Source organism: Hippichthys cyanospilos, chromosome 13 (genome assembly GCF_059441005.1).
Source record: "Hippichthys cyanospilos isolate Australia breed blue-spotted pipefish chromosome 13, RoL_Hcya_1.0, whole genome shotgun sequence".
Classification (NCBI taxonomy): Eukaryota; Metazoa; Chordata; class Actinopteri; order Syngnathiformes; family Syngnathidae; genus Hippichthys; species Hippichthys cyanospilos.
In genome coordinates, this window is record NC_142381.1 from 11,412,349 (window position 1) to 11,436,822 (window position 24,474).

The window sequence follows — 24,474 nt, forward strand, 5'->3', positions numbered from 1 at the left end:
ATTTATTTTTATTTGTTCTAATGGCAAATATATCAATTTATTCAAAACAAAAACTTTTAATTGACTGATTTAGACCAGGCCGAGTCAGCAAGTCCGTGTTTTTGGCGGAGTACTAATCGGAGAGCACCTTGTGTGCTTCAATATATTCAGTCCGTGCTGCCCCCCCAAAAAAGAAAAGGTGTCAACAGTTTTGTTTACATAATGGATGAATTTTCAACCTGTAACCTCGACTACCTTCCAGAAAACATTTTAATTGACGTTCTGTCATATCTGAGCGTACGCGAGCTAGTCAGAGTTGGAAGGTGAGAGCTAGTGGGGATTGAGTCTCCAAAAATAAACCCTGCGCTTTGTCATCTTGTGTGGAATATTTATCCGTGACACTTGTCACATGATTTAAAGCTGTGCGTCTGGTTGAAATGTCCTTTCAGAGTTTGTAAGAGATGGAGACGCCTCGTAAAGGATCAAAGACTGTGGAGACTTGTCGATTTGACAGCGTGGAAATGGGTAAGAAACCCGAAGCATTATGTTATCCAAAATAAACCTTTAGATTTTATGCATCTAAAAATAATTCAGCGTTTTTTAGGTTTATGTACTTGAACTATCTTAAAATGGAAAGATTAGAACGTGTGTACTTTAATGTCCCATCTTGTAATGCAATTATTTAATGGTTGTGTCTGAGCAAGTGTTGAAAAACGGCTTTTGCAACTGTTAGCTTGTGGCAAATTATTATTACACTTGAACTTAATATTTAAAAAAAACAAACAAACTTAAAACTAATAAAATAAACTACATCCACAATTCCAGTGAAATAGAAATTGAGTACAATGATCTTCAACATAAATTCTATTAAATAGCCTACAAAGGCAAGATATTTAGTAGTTAAAATAAACTATTGTTTTTGAGCAAATATTTGCAAATTTGAAAATGGATGCCTGCAACATGCTTCAAAAAAGCTGATTGGAAACAGGTGAATGTCATAATGGGGTATAAAATGAGCATCCCTAAAAAGGCTCAATGTTTCACAAGCAAAGATGCTCACCACTCTGTGAGCTACCGCATGACAAAATAGTTGGTATCCAGCCAACTGCAGGGTCACATTTATTTATAACAAAATAACATATATCTGAAAGAAGGGTGTGTAGACCTTCACTGCATATCCATTGCATCTCTCTCTCTTCTGACTAAGACGACGTCCCGTATCCTGTGGGTCCTTCTGCGCCAGTATCTCGGTTGCGGCCTGCGGTATTTACGCCTGCGTGGTTTGCTCCTCTCCGTTCGAGGCGGGACTTTCCTCTCTGAGGCTTGGCTCAAAGCTTTGTCCACAAAGTGCCCTCGCCTGAGCAAGCTCTACCTTCTGCACGCGGACCTGAGAAGCCTCCCCAGTTGCCAGCTCCTGCCGCCATCCTTGAAGGTGCTGGAGCTGCAAGGCTGCGAGCTCCCTCAGGGCTTCTTCAACCAGGACCTCCCCGCGTCATCACAAGAGAACGCGCCGGCAACTTCCAGCGTTAAAGACAAAGAATCAGGAATTTCGATTGAATGCTTAATCCTCAACAATGTTCCCTCTTTTAAGGACCAACACCTGCAGAGCCTGACGTCTTGGGAGAGGCTCAGTCGACTGGAGTTGTGCGACACCTTTCGCGTAACTTCAAATGGACTTCGAGGCTGCGCCGGCAAGGAAGGTGTCAGTGGCTTGGAAGGTTTATTCCGGCTTAAATTTCTGGAATTGAGCATCACCGCGCGGCAGGGCCACCAGCGGCCAATGGCCTCCTTGGGTTTAGAAACGGGATGGCTCGGACTAGAGGAGCTGAGCCTCGGCGGCAAGGAGGTGGCGCCAGGGTTCCCCTATGCTAGCCGCCTGAAGGACCTGAAGCGGCTCTCCCTGAAGGCCTGCACTCTCGACGAGTTGCAGGTCGTGCACAACTGCAAAATGCTTCGCGGGCTCCCCGGCTTCCTCAGACTGGAGTTCCTGGATGTGGTTTTCCAGCCAAGGCGTTGTCCACCCGAGGGGGCGGGCGGCGACGACGGGGAGCGAGAGGAGGAGGGCGAGGAGGAGGGCGCGGGCGGTGATAGCGGCGACAATAGCAACAACGAAAGCAAACCGGATAAACTGATCCGAAATCTGCATCGCTTGCTGGCTGTCATGTTGCCGTGCTGCACGCTGGCCTTTAACAATTGCTCTGTTCAACTTAACTCAAATCTCGGATCAAATTTATTTATATAGTGATTTCCCAGCAGCTGTATGCAAAACAAAATCCTTGCCAACGAAAATACATTATGGCTCCCTTTAGCAGATGAGAAAGTGTCTGGTTTGACATCTCCTTTGACCAACATGTGGATGCTGGGATCGTAAATGTTGCAATCCCAGCAAGCATGATGTCATTCATGTGAACCAATAGCATTACTTTCTAGAGAATTAAATAACTGCTCTTTCTGGTGTGCTCAACATACCTCTGGAGGCAGTAAAAGACAGTTTTTCTTTATTTGATAAACACACCACTGAATGTCTTATAAGTGAATGAGCATGTGGTCTTTTTTGTTTTTTGGGTTGTCAGAACTTCATGTTTGTATATACAGTATGAGTCTTAAAGCACATGCAGGTGTTTCTTTTACTTCATCTACATTCATTGTAGTCTCATATTTCTCAGTGACAATTTCACTCCTGAGTAAGATAGTGTAGGTTAATTCTACTTTGAATGTGCAAGTTCAGTTCTGTTAAAGAGCTTGGACAACTACATGAATCCGGTTTGCATACTGTAAAAATACACAAAACCATCACGAAGGCCAGACCTATCTGGTTTGCCAAATGAAATTTTAACGTCTGAAGTCTGGTGGCAAGAAAAATGTCTTTTCATTTCAGAACAAAGCAACACATGAATAGAGTACTGTAATTTTAAAACAAATGCCATGTTTTTGTGTCCTGCCTTAAATAAAAGTGCCATTTGATTCAAACTTTTAAGGCTTTAATGATCAAAGAAATTATAAAAAAAAAACGTTTGACACAGGATTGAGTTTTATTAAATTATTTAGCATATTAGTGACAAGGTCAATGAATGGTCTCATTGAGAAGGGCCTGAAGATGTGGATAAGGCACCTGATCAGGATGCCTCTTCAATATGTCCCAGGTGATGTGTTCCGGGCAGGTACGTCATGCCCCAGGGATGATTCTGGACATGCTGGAGTTACTGTTTCCTGGTTTGTCCAAGAAAATCATAGGATCCCTCCGGAAGCGCTAGACAAATTGACTGGGGGGAGTCAAATCTGGGGTGGATGGATTTGTTGACTATTGCTGCATTCTGTTAAGTTGGAATTCCATGATCTTTGACCAGGAAAAGTGCACAAAAGGGACAATATGTAAGATTTAGACCGTTTGTCACATCTCTATCGAGACACACAGTGAATGTTTACAGCAGTCAAGGCATTTTGATGTAGGAATTTCTTTTTGTCGAATAAAGAATTCGGCTTGTGACGTCACACGACACTGACTAGCAACTAAACTGGACACAAACCGTAAAAAGCAAACATAGCTTCCATGCTATTTATATATAAACAGTTTTGCCTATTAATGTAGTTATTCCAGATAAAGTAACAGCGTAATTTGAATTGACTGTCCGTGGAGGGGATATGAGGTGAGCTTTTTATTATTATTTTAAAAATGTATTTACTTGTGAAAATACAAGTCAAATACTACAAACGAGAGCATTTTTATGTTGAAAATCTTATCATTTGTATTACTTTTAAAGCTACGCTAACACAAGATCTAAACGCCTATTTTCAAAGTGTCTCACTTTCAACACAATTATTCAAATGATCAGTATAGGAATCAGGCTTCCACAGAACTTGCTGTTGAACTGAATTTGAATCAGGTCGGTGAGGTGGGAGAGGTAAACGTTCCTTACCCCTGATTTAAAGCGATCGTACGTACTTCTTCGCTTCTTCTTCCGGCCCGTCCTGACCAATGGGAGCTCTCGATGCGCGACACGCAAACCAACCACATTCGTCCGTCTTGGCATTTTGAAAAAGTTGGCGGCCCTATTAGTTCGGTTGAAGAGTTAAGCCACGCTATAAAACGAACCATTTGGCACGAATATGCAGGTTAGTATTTTTTTCTTGTATGTCAGTTGTGAAATAATGTCGTAGCAATGTTGCTAACTCTCCGTCATTAGTTTTGCGTTGTTCATAGAGCGTTTAGCCAGTTTGCCGACCCTGGGTTAGCGTCTGTTATGAACCAATGAGCCTAAAATAAATCCTTTACACCTCGTGAAAAAAAAATACAACAAAAAAAAACTTCTTCATAGACATACTCGTGACGTAAGACCCATGTCTACGTTCGTCGTTTTTATAGACACGTATACGTACTTGTTTTGGATGATTACAGCGTTGTTTGCGGCCTAGTCGTTATTTACCATTGTTCCGAGTGACAACATACGCCTTAATGCTCATGATTAGAATCCTTCAACAAGAAATGAAAATTGCAGTTATCTGCGAGCCTGCTTGTAACGACTGCAAAAGCGAATAAAAGAAACATTGGCATTTTGGGGTAACGTACCTGTATTAAATCACAATTGAATAAAAATGAATATACATTTGATCTGTGCACATTAAGTCTTAGTGAAAGTACAGTCGTATGTTACGAGATGGCCTGCCGCATTTAAATATCCATGCATCTATCCATCTACTCATCATTAATGATTGGATAAGTAATAAATATTCATTTCCTTGTAGAATAAAGAAAACCACATGCCAAGGGCTTTCCAGAAACCGGTAAGATAACTTCTAATTTTGTTTGTATTGCAAAACTAAGATCATGCATCATTTTGCTTATATTATAAAATCTCCTTCCTTCATTCATTTTTGTTCTGTTCTTTTTTTTCTTTTCTAGACTTCCAACATGGTGACGGGCCCACAGCGTGTTCAGGTGAAACCATGGTTAGTTGCAGAAAAAAATGTCATCACAGGTAATGCAAACATCTCTCAAAAACAAGCCACTGTGGTTATTATTACAATGACTTTGCTGATAAAGTATACATCAATTTTAGGACCTGTCAGAGAGTGTGTTGGTTCATCTTCGAGTTTGGCTCCGAGGTAAGTGTGCTTTTTCAGTTTTCTGTTAAACGTACAGTACATGTTTTTGTTTTGAAATCCATTTCCAGCAAGTAAAAAAAAAAAACATTCACGTTATTCAGTTGTCTCATCTTTGTTTTAACTTTGCCTTCCGCTTTTATCATTTTTTTTTTTATTTATTTTTTTTTTTATTTAGGCAGGCAATCACCATTGATGACTTTGACATCGGTCGTCCTCTGGGGAAGGGCAAATTTGGAAATGTGTACCTTGCCAGGGTGAAGAAGCTGCAAGCCATTGTTGCTCTGAAAGTCTTGTTCAAGTCACAGATAGAGAAGGAGAGTGTGGAGCACCAACTCAGGAGAGAGATTGAGATTCAGGCCCACCTTAAGTAAGTCTTTTCTGTTGTACAGTGATCCCTCGTTTTTTTTCAGAGACGTCAATCGGTCAATGCTAGCATAATTTCTCACACGCCGTTCCAAATATTCGGCTTAACTAGTGCAGATGGAAGATCATTGATGAGAAAAGCAGTGTGGCCAGCAAAAAAAAGTCATGAACACAAGTGGCTATTATCTTTTTTTTTGTGTTTTTGTCTTTTTGGGTTATATAGAGACATTTGAAGTCTGTGCACTGATAGATTCTGTTTTTTACCCCCCCCTCTTAGGCATCCCAACATCCTTCGTTTTTACAACTATTTTCATGATCGCAAGAGAGTGTTTTTGGTGCTTGAGTATGCACCACGTGGCGAGCTGTACAAAGAACTTCAGCGATACGGACGCTTTGATGACCAGCGGACTGCCACTGTAAGAGATTGTGCCTTGACCTAAGGTGCCATTGTCTGGTCAATGTCGATTTGAAGCATCGTCTCATGTATTATAGTGTGCTTATGTTCAATTCTGACTTTAATACCACCCCCCCAAATATTTAGTTTTTAGGGATGGGATGAGATATAAACTTCCCAAGGTTAAATGTTTCATGAGAGTGAGACTATATAGGATTTGGGCGAAATGTTGGAAAAAAACTTTTCTTTTTATTTAGCAGACTGCAAGAAATTTAACTTTAATCGTAACATGTAAACATATAAACAGCCACTTTTGTTACATTTTTCAGCTGGTCCTGAGCTAGTTTAACAAAAAGCATGCAATTCGTCTTAGCTGGTTAGCTTTTTTTTCTCTTGTAATTTAGGAAATGTTATATATCTTTTCAGAAAGTGCATATCAAATGTGTATAAGAGTATAGAATCCTCAACCACCTTGTTGGTCCTGTTGGTGTCAATTTAACACAGTTCGTCACTGTTTGCAGACTGGCCTTGTTCACTCTAGTTTTATCCACAAATATTTTGTTTCATTTTTTTAAACACTCATTCATTACCAAAATCTTTTTGTTATTTTTCATTAACTATGCATAATTACCTTGTTTATAAGTTCATAAGCAATCAGCAAGTTGTAAACTTTGCTGCATGTATATTTGTTCCAAGTACATGGAAGAGATTTCAGATGCTTTGCTGTACTGCCACGCCAAGAAAGTGATTCATCGTGACATCAAGCCAGAAAATCTACTCCTCGGCTATCGTGGAGAGCTAAAAATAGCGGATTTTGGTTGGTCCGTTCATGCGCCTTCCCTCAGGTATGCTACACCTATCAAATTACAGATTGCTATTTTTTTTTTTTTTTTTTTAAATGCCACAATTGTCATGTACCGCATGAATATTTGTGCAGGCGACGCACAATGTGTGGGACGTTGGATTACCTCCCTCCAGAGATGATCGAAGGCCGCACTCACAGCGAGAAGGTGGACCTGTGGTGTATCGGAGTCCTCTGTTATGAGTGCCTTGTGGGGAACCCCCCCTTCGAAACCAGCTCCCATTCTGAGACATACAAGAGAATTATGAAGGTGGGCCAGGAAGTCGTTTTATTTCCCTCAAGTCAACAAGATTAACCTTTTTGACAACATACTCTTCAAGTTTGTGAAGGATAACCATGCATCACATAAAAGCCGAATTTTAGAATCCACGCTGGGTTTATAATCCATCATTGAATTCCACAGGTTGACCTGAAGTTCCCAAACGTTGTCTCAGAGGGTGCACAGGACCTGATCCGCAAGCTCCTTCGCCACAGCCCCACCGACCGTCTACCGCTACAGCAAGTCATTGATCATTCGTGGGTCCGCGAAAACTCGCGCCGCATCTTACCGCCTATCTGTCCCGCCAAAACCTCGTGAGGCCTGTCCAAATCTGCTTGCTTCACTTTTGCTATGGTTACTGTCGTGAGTTCTGCATTTTTGAGTAAATTTTCAGCTTGCGCTCAGCAGTATACTCTTCATCTTTTATCTTGTACAGTGTGCTGTTTTATTTACAGGTGCATTCCAATAAATGACAATATTCAAACATCGATTTTATGTGGATTCATCAAACACAATAACTACTTTTTACTTTGCATATCGTATTGCTAGTTTTTTTTCATGGTCTTAATTTTTTTTCCATACTGAATTAATGGTTAAGATGTTGGTTTTAAGGGGGACCTAGAAAAAAGTACATCATGCAAATTGAAGGACCCCAATGTTAGATTACTCAACGCCCCCCACCCCAACCGGTTTGGTCAGGTCAAAACAGCTCTGTACAAAACTGAATGAAGCAAGATTCAGCAACATGGACCTCAAGATTAACCTGGGGCAGACACCTCCCACCCGGGCCACACTCTTTTCAACATCCTCCCTCACAGTAGAAGGCTATGGCTGCCAAGAACTACCTGTAACCACCATACACAGTTTTTTTTTTAATGTTTCAGGACTAATTTGCACTACACCTACCTGGACCTGCACTAGCTCAGCACCGTTAATGCATTGCACTTTCCATATCCTACTACATAACATGTTTGGTGTGTCCGTTGCACAATAATACTTTACTTTTACCAGTTTATCTACCGGGTCATTCACGGTAGCGTGGCCGAGCGGTCTAAGGCGCTGGATTAAGGCTCCAGTCTCTTCGGGGGCGTGGGTTCGAATCCCACCGCTGCCATGACACATTTTCGTGTAATGAAATTAATAGCTTCTACTGAAAATCCGTTCACATATATACGTATTTCTACGTAGGGGCATGTCGGTTTCCAAAACATTTTTTTTTTTTTAACTTCGGTGCTCTGTACTAGCGCTAGAGGTCGTCAAAGTAAATAGATGACAGGGTCAGAACATAACAAAATGGTTGCTTTTCGATTGCATGGGGGCCCGCTGGCACCTCGGTCATTTACATTAACAGTGCCGTAATATTTGTCTGTCTTTTTATACATTAAGCTTTTGAAAAATAATTGGTTATTCAGGTTTAACCAAATTCAGTTACATTAATAAAAAACAACAGGCTTTATATTTGTTTAGTGAATATTCCGCTGTTTATTTAAATGCCTCAATATTAAAATAAAATTAAATCATGCATGTAAATTTTAGTTTGTTAAATTAGATTATCTTGTCATTAATTTTAAAACGAGTAACAGCGATCGTTCGCAGAAAGGAAGTCGCCGGTGTAGTTCCGGTTCACCAAAATGTTTGTATTTAAACTTTTCCGGGTTAAAACCGCTCACATCGCTGTGTATACACAAAAAACCCGGGTTTGCCCCCGACATGCTCAAATTCTTTACAACATTATCTGTGTAATTTAACATGGCGGGTTTACCACCAGGTGATCCGCAGCTGGTGTCCATGATCGTCAATCACTTAAAAACACAAGGACTCTTCGACAAGTTCAGGAGAGACTGCCTCGCAGACGTCGACACTAAGGTAACGGCATTAACGGAACGAATACAACCTAAATAAAGTATTTAGTTTGACGTTTTTGTGTGCATTTTATTGTTTTAAATGCATATAATTAGATTTTACTTTTTTAAGATATCAATAACTGTCTGTACGGCTGCCAAAGTACTAGTTGTGTACTGCTAATCGCGACGAAATCAAGTTATACCATAATGTCAATGTAAGGTCTTTTTTGTTTTTGTTTTTGTTACTATACTCACATTGCTGCCAGCGGTATCCCGTCATTGTGACTGTGAATGTCGCCCAGGTTCTTTTAAAGCGTGGTTCGATAGTGACGTTGGCACTGAGCTAACTGTTCCTCTGTGAGGCTGTTTTGTCGTTATTACGTTAAAACTGCCGCGTTAAAAGCTAACTCATGCTCTTAGGCGTATACAATAATACATTGATTAACTGGAAAAAATATGATGCCAATGTCCTCCTAAGCAGTGGTCGTCCTCAAACTTTACCGACTTTACCGAATTTACGTCCCAAAAAATCTCACGGCTCAGCACTCAAGAAAAATGTCACAAAAAGGCTCTTCGGGGAACACAGTACTCGAAAATAAGAGTTAATGATACTCGCAGACTGCCTGATCTTATTCTGTTGTATGAACAGCAACAGGTGCATTCGAAAACATTTATGAAATGGATAAATGGCAAAGACATATTTGTAGTTAATTAATGGTAATTTTGCTTTTTGAGCAATGTTTTCTCATGTTATTATTGCATGTTATTATCGCTAAGTGGCAGTAAATCATAACAATAGGGAAATTGATGATTTAAAAACAGCCACCCAGCACGTGTTTCAAAAAATGTGCTTAAATCTTTAAATTGCAAACTCATTTGAAAGCACAAAAACAGTTTACCTTTTCTCAGGAAATTTAAATTATTGGCAATGCAACAGTTAACCACACCAGATTTTAGCAATTGATTTATGTTACACGTATGTATGAATATTATTACATCGACACCAAAATGATGTTTAAATACGCACACACACACGCACCATTAAATCTCTCCATCTCTTTTGCAGCCGGCTTATCTGAACCTGAAACAACGAGTGGACAACTTTGTCTCCAATCATCTCTCAAATCACACATGGAGCCCCCAGTTGAACAAAAACCAGTTGCGAAACAACATCAGGCAGCTTGTGTTGCAGTAAGTTTTTTTTAATTTTATTATTATTTTCTTTTTTTAACACATTGGCTGTTCAAATTGGAAATGAAACTTGACAAAACTCAAAGCAAGCTGTCCTTCTTAGATCCGGCATGCTGGAGCAGGGAGTGGACAGAATTGTCGCCCAGGTGGTGGATCCTAAAGTCAACCACATCTTCAGGCCGCAGGTGGAGAAAGTGGTTAACCAGTTTCTTTCACCTGGCACCAGCAGTGAGGAGCCGCCAGACCCTATTGCCTTGACGGACACCAAAGTGGATGTCGTTGTCCCACAGCAGGGTAAGTTTGCTGACGTCCTTCAGTCTTCTACTCATCCGTCCACTGTCAGAGTGAGGTTGTATGGTCAAATAGAGTTTTTTTTGCTGTAGTTACTCACAACTGTTATTGTGCAGCCTCAACATCCGTGCCGACGTCCACTGCTGCCACAGACGCAATGTCCATCCTAGACACCATCACCTCTCTGAACCAGGAGGCCAACATCAAGTCCACCGAGAAGAGTTGCAAAGCTCTTGATGAGCCCGCTGATGATGGCGAGCAGGACATGAGTCTTGATGAGGAGGAAGACAGGACGACCGAGCAGGAAGAGACAGACGAACAAAAGCTGGAGTCCGAGGTCCAGGACTTAGAGGTAAAGACTGATGACCCTCCGGAACAGATGGAAGTTGAGAAGGAAATCTCCACGGAGGAGATAAAAATGGAGGAGGAAGAGCCGCGAGTTGAAGAGCTGACTGAGGAGAAACCAAAAGTGGGCAGTAAATCTAGTGGGAAACCTTCAGAAGAAAAACAGGAGGAAGATAGCTATCAGGCCAAACAGAAAGCCAAACAGAGGATAAAGGAAGGTCCGTGACTCTTTTGCTCATTTTCAGTGAGAAGTTCACAATTTCTAAGCTAACGTGGTATTGTGGCAATTTATTCATTTCAGTGTATTAGAAATTGCATTGAATGTGTTTAAAAAGCCTTTTTTATATCTAAGATTTTTAGTTCCAATATTGTGTACTTGTCAGTATTTCATAAGATGTGGTGTCATGATTGGCAGAGTATTCTTTGGAGGACTCCGACTTGGACGGTCTGAGTGACATCACCGTGAGTTCCGTGCACACCAGCGATCTGTCGTCATTTGAAGGAGAAAGCGAGGATGAGGAGCCTTTGTCCGAGTCTTCTGAAGGAGAGCATGCACCTGGTAGTTTCACTTTTTTTGTTCTTTTGACTGTAGTAAACACAATAAACTTGCGTCATGTTTTCCTTCTATTCAATTTTTTTTATGGTGCTCAGAAAAGAGAGAAACAAGCGAGGAGGCAGGAGAAGGCAAAGACAGTAAACCTCGCCGCAAAGCCTACGTGCACAAGCCCTTCCTGTACTCTCGTTACTATAGCGACTCGGATGATGAGGTAACTGTGGAGGAACGGCGAAGATCTGCGGTGAGTTAGACTCAAAGGAATCTTCAAACAACATAATAAATCTGATATTCTTTATTGCGTTAGGGTTTACCTAGGCATGAGCTGATAAACGGTTTGACTGTTTGCCATGGTCATAAAACGTCAAGATTTCAATAATCGCTAATACTGTCGATAACCAGTAATCAGCGCTTTTCGGTTTTTGCTTAATCTAACAAAGTGGGCATTTAAATGGAGCAGAATATGATTGGCTGCCTGCAGAGTGATTCAACAAGCCGCCTCTGAAAATTCTTATTTTTTTTTTATCGATTTATTTGTTTGTATATATATATATTTTTTTAACCTTGGCATGCATGGAGGATAAAGATGATGTCTTTGTCTTAAAAATAGCTTGTCAATGACTGGGCATTGTGATTTGCTATGAACAATTACAATCCAAGAATAAAGTTTATTGATTAATTAATTATACTAAACATGGTACACGTTTCTTAATGTATCAAATATTCAATACATTGTTTAGAAATAAAATAGATTGTTTTCACTGGAAAAAATACGGCTGTAATTTTAACAATTTTGATATTTTAGCTCATGGTTATCACATTGTCAGAATCTTATATCAGCCTATGTCTAGTATCACTATGTGCATGTCTTCAATGCGCTCATCAGGCCAAGGACAAAGAGGAACGTCTGCTCAAACGGCAGCAAAATCGCGAACGGATGGAGGAGAAGCGCAAGCAGAAAGCAGCACAGTCTGAAGAACAAGGTATCTACTTGGAATAGTTCCTCTATCGTCGGTTTGGTGGTTTGCGTTTCTGCTTCTACTGCTATCGGGTCCGATATGTTTTGTGTTTGACTACAGCTCATAGATTGATTTTCAAACGTTTGTACTTCCAACTGTCGTCACATCATTAAAAATAAAATCAGTATGGTTTGGACTTTTGTCATAAGACGACTTACTGGTTTTCCTTTAATCTCTTGTGACGATTAAAAATGTTGTATCTGTTGTCAATCTCATTTGAGAAAAACCATTCAGTACTTGGTCGTCATGTCGCTCCACAGATCAGAAAAAAGAAAAGAGCAACTTGGCCACTGGGCTCGAGACACCCCGAGCTAAAGAAGCCCGAAAAGAGCGTAAAGTTCTGGAGAAAAAAGTTGCTCTTAGCAGGAAAAGGAAGCTCGACTCCAGGTCAGTGCAAAAGATTACTCATGGATGCCAGGTTCCCTTTTTTAATTGTTTATCCTCATATTTGTTTGTTCAGGAAAGAAGATGTGACCAGCAAGAAAAAAGAAGTAGGAGAAACATCTAAGAAATCAGTATGTTACCGCCATCATTGATAACACTAAACAGGAAATAATAATTAGGGTTTCCGTCGTTCAGGCAAAAAAGTCAAATGAGTCAAATAAAAAAAAAAAAAAAACGTGAAATACAAGGGGTGTAATACACCCTTGTCATCAACTGCCTCTACTGTTTTAATTAACAAAGAGATAGCACCATATGTGTGTTAGATAAACATTCTTGCCCACTTTTATTTTGTTATTTTCCGATTAATCATGAGTGTAAATGTGTAAATGCTTGTGAATCTTTATACAGTATATGGTAGAACGTGGGCCCAAAATTTACTTAAAATTTTATAAAAAATGGAATTAAATAAGATTTCTTAGTGCTTGCAGAAATCCTGGATGTATTGGCGAAGTTGGTTCGTCTGGTTCGCAGTTAGGAGATTTTGAGTTCAATCTTGGCTCAATGTTTTGTTTTATGTGCTTTGAAGCCTCATATATCATCCGTAGATGTTATTAAGAGAGTGAAGGGTTGTTTGCTGATATGTTATCGCCCAGAAGTCAGTTAGGACAGGCTCCAACTTTCTACTGAGAGCTGAAAATAGAAAATAGAGCTGATGAGTTGTAACTTTTCTGTCCTTTTCAGGAAGTAAAATCAGCCCCATTGCGCAGCCTTCACCAGAAGCTGGTGAGAAATCTGTCTGAGTCTTCAGTACCTGACGAGAGTCACAGAAGATTAAGCTCGAGTGGTGGCATCTCAGAAGATTCCGCCGACGCAAAGAAGCTCCCTGATAAAAATCGCACGCACTCTTTCATCTTGGACTTGGAGCTGGGCTCGCAGGAGGCTCTCAGGCAGCGCTCCGTCGGGAAGTTTGACCGCCTGTTCCGTAAGGAGCGCAAAGAGAAGGAACGTGCCGCATCCGAGGACTTTCCCAAGGTGAAACAGAAGCAGGAGAAGAAAGGCGATGAATCCCAGCACAAGGACAGCGTCACAGCCAAGACGTCCTTTGATGAGAGAGGCGAGAAAAAGCTGAAAATGAAAAATGAGAAGAAAATGATAAGTACAAAAGAACAGAAGACGCCTGTGCCTGAGACTGACGAGACTTCGGGCAAGAAGATGCGGGCCCAGTCTACTGACAAGGACAAGAGTAGGGAGAAGGACAAAGATAAAGACAAGATAAAAGAGAAGGAAAAGAACAAAGGAGATAAAACAGCAAAAAGTGATTCAAAGCAAGTGCCCCGCCCCGATTCTGCTGGTTCCCTAGAGGACTGGCCTGAGGTTGCACAAGGAGTTGACAGCAGCAAGAAGAAGGAGAAACACTCCAAAGATGTCCTGAAAAGGTCCAAGAGCCACAGTGAAGAGCGGCAAGCGGAAAAGCCCAAACTAAAAACAGAAAACAAAGAGAAGACGAACAAAACTTCCACCGACAGTGACAAGTCCCCTAAAAGAATCAAGCCAACAGAAAAAGGAAAAACAGTGGCAAAATCAAAAACCAGAGAAGAGCCCAAGTCTCACACGTCATCAAAAACTGATAAGAAAACTCACGGTTTGGACAACCGTGGTACTTCGGGTGCAATCAAGCCTGAGAAGGAGAAAAAGAAAGAGGGACCTGTGAAGGAACAGAGGAGAAGTTCTGAAGAGCCTGACTGCCGGAGCACCAAGAAAAAAGTGGACAAGAAAGAGAAGAAAGAGGAGAGCCACGAGGAGAAAGGAGCACCCAGGGAAGAAAAAGTGAACAAGTCCGGCGTGTCTCTTGAGGTTGACGAGGCACCAGTGCAAGCGGCACACCTGGAACCGGTTGCCGAACCGCCAGCGCGGGAAATGCCCGTCGTGCCTCCGGAGGCTGACGCCCTGCTGACGCTGATGGACGTGTGCACCTCGGCCATGGGTACCGGGCTCCTCGTGGCGGATGGTGGACAACACACTGTACTGCAGGAGACGCTTCAGGACGCAGACATGAAGATGAAAGAGGCGGCCCTCACGCTGCTCTCCATGGACCCCGACAGCTTCATGAGTCATGGACTGAAGGGGGAGGCGGAAGAGGACAAGCAGAATCCACAAGAAGATCCTTCTGGATTGTTAGCCTTTACGTGCCAGACTGTGAAGATTGATGATGACAAATTGAACAGTGAGGGTAAGTTATATTATTTGATAGCCAAATAACATTGCTCCCTCACTGCCTTGTTTTATTTATTTATTTATTTTTGCCCGGATGAACCTAAAATGAATGATAACATATAAAGGTGAACTTTATTTGACTATCTTTAATCCTATAATAAGGGCTGAACAATCAATCAAACTCCAATCGCCGTTGCAATGTCGTGGAACACAATTTTCACATAACTATCTGGGGTAAAAATTAAGCAAAAAAAAAAAGCTTCCTTTCAGTTTGCCGGTTGGCATTAGTGCCGAGATAAGTCCAGTGCTTAACCAGCGGGTGTCAAGGGTTGTCCATGTCCCTAGTATAAATCTCTAGCTCCTATTTACAAGCATTTAGAAACGAACAAAGGGTGCCATTTTGAACCTGTCTCTGTTTTGACAATCCAAACAGTCTCTTTGAAAGCTTTGTCTTAACTGTATCAAGCGTTTATAATTTTGGCAATCTTAGATTTTAAACAATTGATTCTCACAAAGTTACAAAGTGTTAGGTTCATCCTGAAATTTCACACAAAAGCCACATCGCTTAAATCAGGTTGTGATGTTTGCCTCGTTCCAGATAAATCTAAAATGGATGCAGGAAGTGGTCAAATGCCTCTGCTGCCTTCCCTTCAGGTAAATCGCCTTTGCTTCACAACCGCTTTTACTTTGCTGTTTTGCATTCTACCTTCTTCTAATTCTTGCTCTTGAGTTCAAACATTTAAAAGTTTAATTTAATGTCACTGCTCATGTCCTATTGCTCACATGCATGCACTGTTCTGTGTGTGTGTGTGTGTGTTTGTTTGTTTGTTTGTTTGTGTACATGCAGGAGTGTGACACCAAACCACATGACCTTCCATTAAATGAACTTGAAGCCAACGTTGGAGAGCCAGCGGAAAAACCGGCAATACCTGTTGATGAACAAGGTAAATCAATAAGATTAATATTCCATGTTTCTGGAATATTATTGCCGATTTCTATAATCATTTTTTGAGACCTGACTTGTTATTTGAAGATATTCAATTTGCTGATGAAGGTGCAGGAAGTGTGGAGGAAAATGCTTCTATACCTCCATGTGAGGCAGCTACTTTAAATCCTCTTTCCAGTCCACAAGGTTAGCACTTCAGTTTTGCGAAACGCCTCTTTTTACATCTGATATAACATTCTTATGTGTCATATTTAGAGCAAACACTGTCGGATGTGGAAGCAACAACGAGCACCAAAGTGAGAAACAACCCGCAATTTACCATCATTTCTTTTACTGTAATTAAAAAAAGACAAAAAATGTAATACACTTCCTCTGAATTAAAGGTGGAGGAGGTATTAGCCAAAGAGCAAACGGACGTCAGTAATGGTACGTACGAATTGAAATAAAGGATTGAATACACTTGCAGGCCACAAGTTCCAACACGAGAGCAACAGGCTCCTCACCATCTTGTTATATACAAACCACTGTTACAGTTTTTTGTCTAACACGTTTACAGGAAAGTTTAAAAAACAAATTCGAACACTCTAGGCAATGCATTTCTGCACCACTACCTATGAACATAGCTACAATATAGATAAAGTCATTTTTTACTTATAAATTGTTAACTTGCCACCTTCCCCTCATCAGATGAACTAGATGTGAAAAAACAGGAGGACGAGAATTGTGATGAAGAAACTGTAAGTTCGATGTTTTTCCTGGAAAGAAACAGTTCACAACTTTCATTACTTGCTGATCCTCACCTTGTTCACTATAATTTCTTTAGGCAGAACTTGGCTCACCTTCAGGAGTGCTCACAGAACTTGAGAGTAAAGCAAGATTGACCAAGCAAGAACGTGAGTAACTCTTGTTATTTGGGCTGTCACTGTCAAATCTTTATTTTATTGTTTTTTCATCAAATAATCAGCCACCCTCTCTCAAAAAACATTACCATATATTCCATTTTTATTTTATTTTTTAACACTCTAAAGTTCAACGTGAATTGAAATGATTGGGTACAACTACTTATTATTTTCAATCACATCCCGCATGCATCACTCCAAAATAAAAACAAATAATCCTAAACTTCTGACACCATTAGATTTTGAAGGGAGTCTTTATTGTCCATGTAGTAATCCATGTAGAAACATTTTTTCTGTGAAGCTTCAAGGCAGATAATTTTTTTTTAACTTTAAAGTGGACTGCCTCAACTTGGTCAACATTTTCCCCAGCCATATCTATAACTTTGTTTTCCTTGTTCAATTTTTTGATGTCAATATTATTCCCAGTTGAACCGGGTCGTAATGGCTATCTTTTCATTGTCTTTCCTACCCAGGAGAGAGCAGAAACTTTCCTGAGCCTGAGAAAAATAATGAGGTCCCTGAAAAAGTAACTCTTCCCCATCTAGCAGACCATCCTTGATAGTTCAGGTGTCACATGTTTTTTTCTTTTGCAGCAGGAAAGACTACGAGGCGGACGTAAACGGAAGCTTTCCAGTCAGAATGTTGCAGCAGTGAATGAATGCGGTAATAATTCAAATCTGGTCGACTGTCGAAATGCAGCAACTTTGCCCAAGTCATATTTTCAAATTATTGCTCAACAGTTGAAGATCAGGATGCGAAGGCACTGTCATCTGAGGTCAGAGACGTTCAATGGCAACAGAGATTTAACTCAATGATGGCTTATTCAAGAGGACAAAAAACTTTTTTTTTTCTTTTTTTGGCAGGAAATGGAGCAGCCAAAGGTTGCGGAGGTGAAAACTCCACGCAGGGGACGATCGTCCAAAGCTGTAGAAGAAGTGGAGGAGGAGCCGCCAAAGCAGTTGAAGAAGATGGAGCAGACACCGAGTCGCAGAGGGAGACGTTCAGCAGCTAAAGGAAACCCTGCTGGTAGGAAGGACACGGTCCAGAAAACTACAATCCAGTCTGCAATTGCTTTTTATTTAAATATATTCAGTAGTGTATTTAATACATTCTTGCCACAAAAAATTATAGAAAAAATATTAATCTATGTCAGAAGTTAAAGTCTTTTATGTTTCATTCAGTTCTATTCGGGTATTAATCAAACAAAAAAGTTTCCTTCAATTTTTTTACATAAGTTTAAATTCTAAACTTTTAAAACTGTTTTTCAGCCGTACAATTTAATAATTACATCTTTAATTTATGTAGCAACAAAATTATTTTTCATGACCTTTTGCCTTTGAAAACACATTTTTCTACTTGCCTGTACAGTGAAAATAACATCACATGTGCTCAACACATAGGTAACAACCAATCACAGCTCAGCAGTTTTCTGACTTTGGTTACATGACATTCAAGAGCTGTGTCTCGATTGGTTGTTGCCTGCGCCGTTACTATATGTGTCAGTTTCAGTCGACAGAAGAGGAAAAATATCTTTTTAAAATACTGTACATGAAAGATAATTTAGTTACGGAATTAATTATAGGAAATATGTTGACTTTTTACTACTGAAAATTGTAGATTGTAGAGAATTATTGTGACATGTATAGCATGGCGAAATAAGTTTAACATCCCTTTAAATCTGGCAACTAACGGAGAAATAGAATCTAGTTTTGTTTACATTTCAGCTCAACCTCTTGAATTATTGATTTTTGTAACTACTTCAGATCACAAGATTGCACTCTTATCAAATGGAAATTATGAGGTGTTATTTTTCAGATGAACCTGCAGTGAAGAAGAGGAAATCCAGAAAAACTGGAGAACCTCAAGAAGGAGATGAGACGATCAAAAACATTTCTGGAGAGGATCTGAAGGACACAAGTAAGGAGGCATCAAATGAGGAGGCCATCAAGGACACTTGTGATATGACTGTAAAGAACACAAAGGAGGAAGCGGTGAAGGACACAAGTGTGGAGACCATCAAGGACGCAAGTGAAGATACCCTCAACAACACAAATAAGGAGGCTGAAAAGTACGCAAAGGAGGAAATGTTGAAGGACACAAGTGTGGAGACCATCAAGGACGCAAGTGAAGATACCCTCAACAACACAAATAAGGAGGCTAAAAAGTACGCAAAGGAGGAAGTGGTGAAGGACACAAGTGTGGAGACCATCAAGGACGCAAGTGAAGATACCCTCAACAACACAAATAAGGAGGCTGAAAAGTACGCAAAGGAGGAAGCGGTGAAGGATACAAGTGTGGAGACCATCAAGGACGCAAGTGAAGATACGCTCAACAACACAAGTAGGGAGGCTGAAAAGTACGCAAATGAGGAGGATAAGGAGGACACAAGCGAGGAGGCCATGCAAGTAAACTATGAGGAGGCCTCAAATTTTAAAAGTGAGGAAGTGGTGAAGGATACAAGCGAAGAAACCATCAACACAAGTGAGAAGGCTGAAAAAGACGCTGGTGAGGAGGGTAAAAAGGACACAAGTGAGGAGACCATACAAGTAAAATATGAGGAGGCTACAAATGATAAAAGTGAGGAAGCGGCAAAGGATACAAGAGAAGAAACCATCCAAATCACCAATGAGGATGCAACCAAGGACCCTTATGAGGAAGCCACAATGGATGTTAATGAAGAGAGCACAAAGGACATTAGTGAGGAATCATCTACGGACCCCAGTGAGGAACGAATTAAAGACTCAAGTAAGGAAGCCGGAATTGACACTACTGATGAGAACATGAGTGAAGAGGCCATCAAGGACACACAGCAGAAGGGAATAAAGGGCACGAGTGAAGAGGCCATCAAGGACACACAGGAGGAGGGAATAAAGGACACGAGTGAAGAGGCCATCAAGGACACACAGGAGGAGGGAATAAAGGACACAAGTGAGGGACAGAACTTTCACACAGCCTTGTTAGTTTGATTTATGATTTTTAAAATCGTTGAATGCTTTTTCAGCTACTCCCTCCGAAGTCAACAAGGAGGCAAAGGAGGAGAGCGGCAGTGAGAAGAAACCTGACGGTGAATGTCTTCAGGTCGTCGAGCAGCAAGATCCCACTCCCAAGAAGCCCGCTCGGAGGGGAAGACCCCCGAAGGCCGCGGCGTCCTCAGAGGACACAGGTTCTTCTTTTTTGTCCCTCGGGGGTGATTTTGACCTAAGAACAAAGGAGGGTGTCACTTAAAGTTCATATCTCGGGTCTTAACTGGCAGATAAAAAAGAGAAAACGGCACGTGAAAAGGAGGCGGGGCAGAATGACGAGGATGAGGACGGCGCAGGGAAGGACGACGGCAAAGAAACGAAAGGCAGAGCGACAACACGCTTGGCGTCGCGTTTGGAAGCTGAAAGGTGATTATCTTATGCAATACACTGATGATTTTTAGGAGGATGTGTTCGCTGTCATCACAGCTATTGGAAGACGGGGGAGTGTAAATATTGTGCGATCAATCCTTTGGAATTATTCTTAAAATAAATGAAACGAACAAATTATGACAATAGATGAATAGCTTGATGGATGGGTCATTTTCAAAATATTTTTAAATTTTATAATATTATTGGATTTGGTCTACATTTGACAACGTGACAATCCTCCTGAATTATTTTATCACAAAATAATGTACATTTGCTCCTCAACATATGAACATTCGACATCCGCAGATATGAGCAAAGTTGCCTGTACTATTGATTTTGTATTAAGCGTAGTTTCTGTGATACTAAGGTTTGTGCTGCCATCGTAAACAAACCTTCCACCCAGTACGCTGATAGATATCGCGCAATAGAGAGTAAATTGACCCAGGCATGATAGACATGTTTTACATTTAGTTCTCCCGCTCTGATCCTTAATGCAAATAAGAAATAACGTCAGGATTGGCCAAGACTCTGCTGGTTTCGTCTTTGCCTAATTCTACCTTGCGCAAAGTTGAGTAAATTACCAGAGGGAAAACTCATCCAGGTGCACAAGACCAATATGCGCTTGGTGTTAATTTAATACATTTGAATGATTGCTTTTTGAAGTGTCTTGAAACGGTACTGCGTCTTGCTAAAACGTTTTGGCAATATTAGGCTACGGCAGGCAGGAGTGTCATATTTGTTTTTTCTCATTTCCAGAAATAAGCCGAGCAAACCTTCCACGAGGGCCAGTCGGCAGAGCGGCAAAGACCAGAGTCCGGCCGCTGCTCGGTGAGTTGCTCTTCAAACCGCACGCTGCGACTTTCACATTGTGTGCTTGCTTTTCGACATTGCAAATCTTTCAGGATATCACTTGGCTTATCGCGTTTTGTCACCGCGAAGCATTTTTTTTTCCATATTGCCGTCACAGTGGGAGCAGGGGTCAAGCGCCCGCCACCAAGGGGGCTCGCAAACTGGAGGGCAGCCCCAATGCTGCGCGAACACGAGGCGGGCAGAAGTCAGACGAGCCCCCGGCCAAACGAGGGAAACGCAGCAGCCAAGTGCAGATTTCAAACTAAAGCTTCTATTGGTGTTGGGGCGGCGGGGGCAGGTGAGTACCCCCCCCCCCCCTTTCAATCACACTCCTGTCATTCCTTTTTGTTGCAAGTGCTCGCATAGTATTAATGAAAGTCACAAACAAGCCTAAGGATTTTTCAACATCATTTTTACAGTGAAGTATTCATTCTGTGAATGACAAAAATGTTCAGTCTTTTACTTGTTATTTTTATATATATTTACTTTTTTGTTATTACCATGTTGGATGATTATCACTTTATTATAAACGAGCTCAAAATGGTGTATGCGGTCATGTTTTAACTGAAGATCTCCTTCTCGAAGTTTGACTTATGTTCCACAGGAAGTATTTTTTCATTTAATTCGACATGCAGTGGTTATAAAAAGTCTACACACACATGTTGAAATGCCGGGTCGTAGTGATAAGAGAAAAATAATAGACCAAACTAAAACATTTCATGACTTACCCACGCCACTACTCTTTTCTATAACTGTACAACTCCATTGAAAAAAATCCAGTAATCCAATGTAGCAGCACAAAGTTGCACACCTCATAAGTGGGATGTGGCAAAGAATTAACCAATCAAGCCAGCTTGTTAACTCAATTCAACGTATTTTCATTATTTATTTTTTACATATCACAAATGTCATGTCCCTTGAACAGAGCTGTTTTATATCCACTGGTTTGATTTTTTTTTTTTAGATGTTTTCTCAAATTAGTATTCCCCCTACCTAGTGGGCTGTCTAACTGAAATGGCCCCTTTAGGCAAAAGCTTCCCCACCCTTAAATTTTCTTAGAATAATGGGACTCTAGAAGCATACGTTTTGAATGGCGTCCAAGTCGGCCTCCTTTTACTGTATTAAGTGTTCTATTTTTTTTTGGGGGGGGGGCTCAATTTCATGGCATGCAAGCAAAATTCCTCTTCAGGAATACAAGCAGTAAAAAAAAAAAAAAAATCCCGGCTCACTTAAAAGGCTGCTTCCCTTGCCTTTTCTCCCACTTTCCAGCCTTGAGCTTGATTGAGTGTGCCATCCAGATGGGGATGATAGGATATTTGGTGAGAAATTCTTTTTATGGGGGGGCATTTATTACTAATGGGTCTTGGCAGCATCCCCCAGCATCCCGTCCCACCCCTTCCACCGCCCCCATTTGCTCCATCTGAACACAATTTAGCAGCAATTCTCTTAAAAAGATGAGGGTGTGCTTATGGGGAGATGTAAAAAAAAAAAAAAAAAAGTAGGTTAACAGGGGCGTTTTCATGGCGATGCTCAAGCACGTTTCATTTAAAATCACAAGATTTAAATTACAAGATTCAAGAAGGTTAGGAGAAAAAAATAGGTTCGGGCTCCCTTTGGCCTAATGTCATTGAAGTTGATTTCCTCATTGTACAGCTGGCAGGGAGCTGCTTATTATTATTATTATTATTATTATTGTTGTTGTTGTTGTTGTTGTTGGATATTAAGGCATCATGTCTCTGCAGCGAGAGGGTAACGGAAAAAAAAAAAGAATCCACCCCTATAAACTGTTTCCCGGCAGAGCCATTATGGGTAAACGTCTCATCTTTCAAGCATGTTTAAAAGAAAAAAAAACGTTTTTTTAACCAGCAGATGGAGCCCTTTTGTCTGCAGGACAGTTAAGTCACTTGATTGTCTTAAATTACGTTGTTATGAAATTTGCATTTCCCGAAATTTACAACACATTAATGTTATAATTATTTTTTCTCCTGGGGATCAAACCCCAACTTATGAAAGTAAGACAAAACTACGCAGTTAATTGTTTTGCAACAACCTTCGCTATTTTTGCTGTTCCCAATGTCAAAATGTTTTCATAAAAATATATATTTTTTACTAAAAATTCTGGTTTTATTAATAAAGCAAAGTTTTTTTTCCTAATTTAATTACTCTACAAGCCTATTTTTTCTGTGAAGTACATCCTGACCCTCTTTGGCAATAATAAAAAAGTGCATTAATCAATTATCCTTGGTCAAAACATTTTTAAAAGACCTCATTTCACAAAAACTAACCTGATTTACATGCACAAGCTACATCGTGTCAACAGGAACGTTTTCAAAGCAAAAAGAATTCAATACAGTAACAGTGACGGTGTTTAAATATTTTGCCTGCAAAACTTGGACACACGTCACGATTCGCAATGCATTCGATCACTATATCAAATTATTTAGTTTATTTGATGATTATAGTATAGAAAACTAACGATGTGCCGTTGTAAATCAAACGAGTGCATGCAAAATAGGTTATTGTGACTCGGAGGGAGCTTGTAGTATAATTTCTTGACGGATACAGCTAAATAAAATATGACATCCAGGATTTTATTTTCTCCAAGTTACTTTACAATGGACGGCAAACGAGTTGACCAAATAAGACAAATGAAGATAAAATTTAATTGTTCTATTCGTTCTATCCTGTCGTTAATGTATAATTTTCGATTTAATTGATTTCAAATTCAAAATCAGTCGGCATTAATTTGTGCGTGCATGTCTCCCTAGATCTTGCGTCATTTTAACGCTTTTTACAACTTGCATGGCTTCTTTGTTTTATGCGCAAGTGACGTGGAACGTTTTTTTAATGAATATTTTTAGAGTCGGTTTATAATGCCATGTTTATCGTGTGATATATACACAATTTTTAAGGTCAGTCTTGTTTTTCTGGCAATCCGTCAAACGAAAGTAAAAAAATATTTTTGTACTCCATTCTAGCTATTTTTAAATATCAAGGAACACTGAATTGCTCATCAAGTAGTTTTCTTCTGGTGCATCTATTGTTATAGTATCATTTAAAATATTTTAAATGGCACTATAGTTGAGTCGATGAGAAAAAAGTATAGAAACGTTAACGCGCAGTTAGGCCTTGTATTTTTTTAATGAAAGGTGGTTATTTTATTATTAAAAAAAACCTCATTTTGATTTAGAATGATTGCATTCGAATTGCTTTTTAATGAAACAATTCGTTTGAATTTCTCAATTATACGGGCTATTTAATGCTTGTGATTTTTTTTTATATAAAAAAATGGCTCTCTGCCACGCAGGAGAAAAATGTTCAACGTGGAGAACAAAGTAACAGCAAGTTAGTACACGCACAACGCGAGTGCTAAATATAACAATTACAGAAAATGTCTAAATATTTTATACCAAACCCCTTGAACGAATGCATAGTCTGTAGTGCCTATATAATGAAAGCCTTTTTGAAAGGGCTAGTTTAAGGTTGCCTTCTGGTCGATAAAAATTAACGTTTTAAAAATAATGGGAATACAGATTGATAAATGTATCTCAGCTACTAGTGCTTTGTTATTTAAATAAATTGTTTTT

At 40.2% G+C, this 24,474-nt stretch overlaps 3 protein-coding genes, 1 long non-coding RNA gene and 1 other non-coding gene across 15 annotated transcripts; 4 read left to right on the plus strand and 1 right to left on the minus strand.

The window, feature by feature from the left end:
- Window positions 1-137: 137 nt before the first annotated feature.
- fbxl12 (F-box and leucine rich repeat protein 12) lies at window positions 138-2,949 on the plus strand. Of its 2 annotated transcripts, XM_088431633.1 has the most exons (4): window positions 138-302; window positions 429-504; window positions 1,187-1,697; window positions 1,779-2,949. In XM_088431633.1, exons 1-4 carry the CDS (start codon window positions 202-204, stop codon window positions 2,219-2,221), a joined length of 1,131 nt encoding a protein of 376 aa, XP_088287759.1. In that variant the 5' UTR covers window positions 138-201; the 3' UTR covers window positions 2,222-2,949. The 2 variants fall into 2 exon arrangements, with proteins under 2 accessions (XP_088287759.1, XP_088287758.1); XM_088431632.1 differs by having other exon boundaries at window positions 1,187-2,949.
- A 47-nt stretch (window positions 2,950-2,996) lies between these two features.
- Window positions 2,997-7,448, plus strand: aurkb (aurora kinase B). Of its 5 annotated transcripts, none has more exons than XM_088430982.1 (9): window positions 2,997-3,140; window positions 4,723-4,761; window positions 4,880-4,955; window positions 5,037-5,082; window positions 5,258-5,449; window positions 5,723-5,861; window positions 6,536-6,684; window positions 6,777-6,951; window positions 7,105-7,448. In XM_088430982.1, exons 1-9 carry the CDS (start codon window positions 3,114-3,116, stop codon window positions 7,276-7,278), a joined length of 1,017 nt encoding a protein of 338 aa, XP_088287108.1. In that variant the 5' UTR covers window positions 2,997-3,113; the 3' UTR covers window positions 7,279-7,448. The 5 variants fall into 5 exon arrangements, with proteins under 5 accessions (XP_088287108.1, XP_088287110.1, XP_088287112.1 ...); XM_088430984.1 differs by lacking the exon at window positions 2,997-3,140 and adding an exon at window positions 3,229-3,351; XM_088430986.1 differs by lacking the exon at window positions 2,997-3,140 and adding an exon at window positions 3,492-3,626.
- Window positions 3,003-9,225, minus strand: LOC148413848 (uncharacterized). Its single transcript, XR_015867570.1, has 3 exons — window positions 9,060-9,225; window positions 6,808-6,925; window positions 3,003-3,316 (listed from the first exon to the last, which is right to left on the minus strand). It is a non-coding gene; the product is annotated as an uncharacterized LOC148413848 (long non-coding RNA).
- On the plus strand, window positions 7,993-8,074 carry trnal-aag (transfer RNA leucine (anticodon AAG)). The gene has a single exon. It is a non-coding gene; the product is annotated as a tRNA-Leu (tRNA).
- Window positions 8,642-23,123, plus strand: bod1l1 (biorientation of chromosomes in cell division 1 like 1). 6 transcript variants are annotated; one of them, XM_088430976.1, is made up of 26 exons: window positions 8,642-8,826; window positions 9,871-9,995; window positions 10,099-10,289; window positions 10,403-10,849; window positions 11,047-11,190; window positions 11,283-11,428; window positions 12,071-12,167; window positions 12,464-12,590; window positions 12,664-12,718; window positions 13,329-14,817; window positions 15,400-15,455; window positions 15,649-15,745; window positions 15,835-15,933; window positions 16,003-16,043; window positions 16,131-16,173; window positions 16,435-16,484; window positions 16,571-16,640; window positions 17,120-17,172; window positions 17,240-17,309; window positions 17,387-17,421; window positions 17,510-17,672; window positions 18,462-19,574; window positions 19,648-19,809; window positions 19,900-20,035; window positions 20,795-20,866; window positions 21,006-23,123. In XM_088430976.1, exons 1-26 carry the CDS (start codon window positions 8,710-8,712, stop codon window positions 21,151-21,153), a joined length of 5,346 nt encoding a protein of 1,781 aa, XP_088287102.1. In that variant the 5' UTR covers window positions 8,642-8,709; the 3' UTR covers window positions 21,154-23,123. The 6 variants fall into 6 exon arrangements, with proteins under 6 accessions (XP_088287102.1, XP_088287103.1, XP_088287104.1 ...); XM_088430977.1 differs by having other exon boundaries at window positions 17,243-17,309; XM_088430978.1 differs by having other exon boundaries at window positions 17,120-17,160.
- The last annotated feature ends 1,351 nt before the right edge of the window (window positions 23,124-24,474 follow it).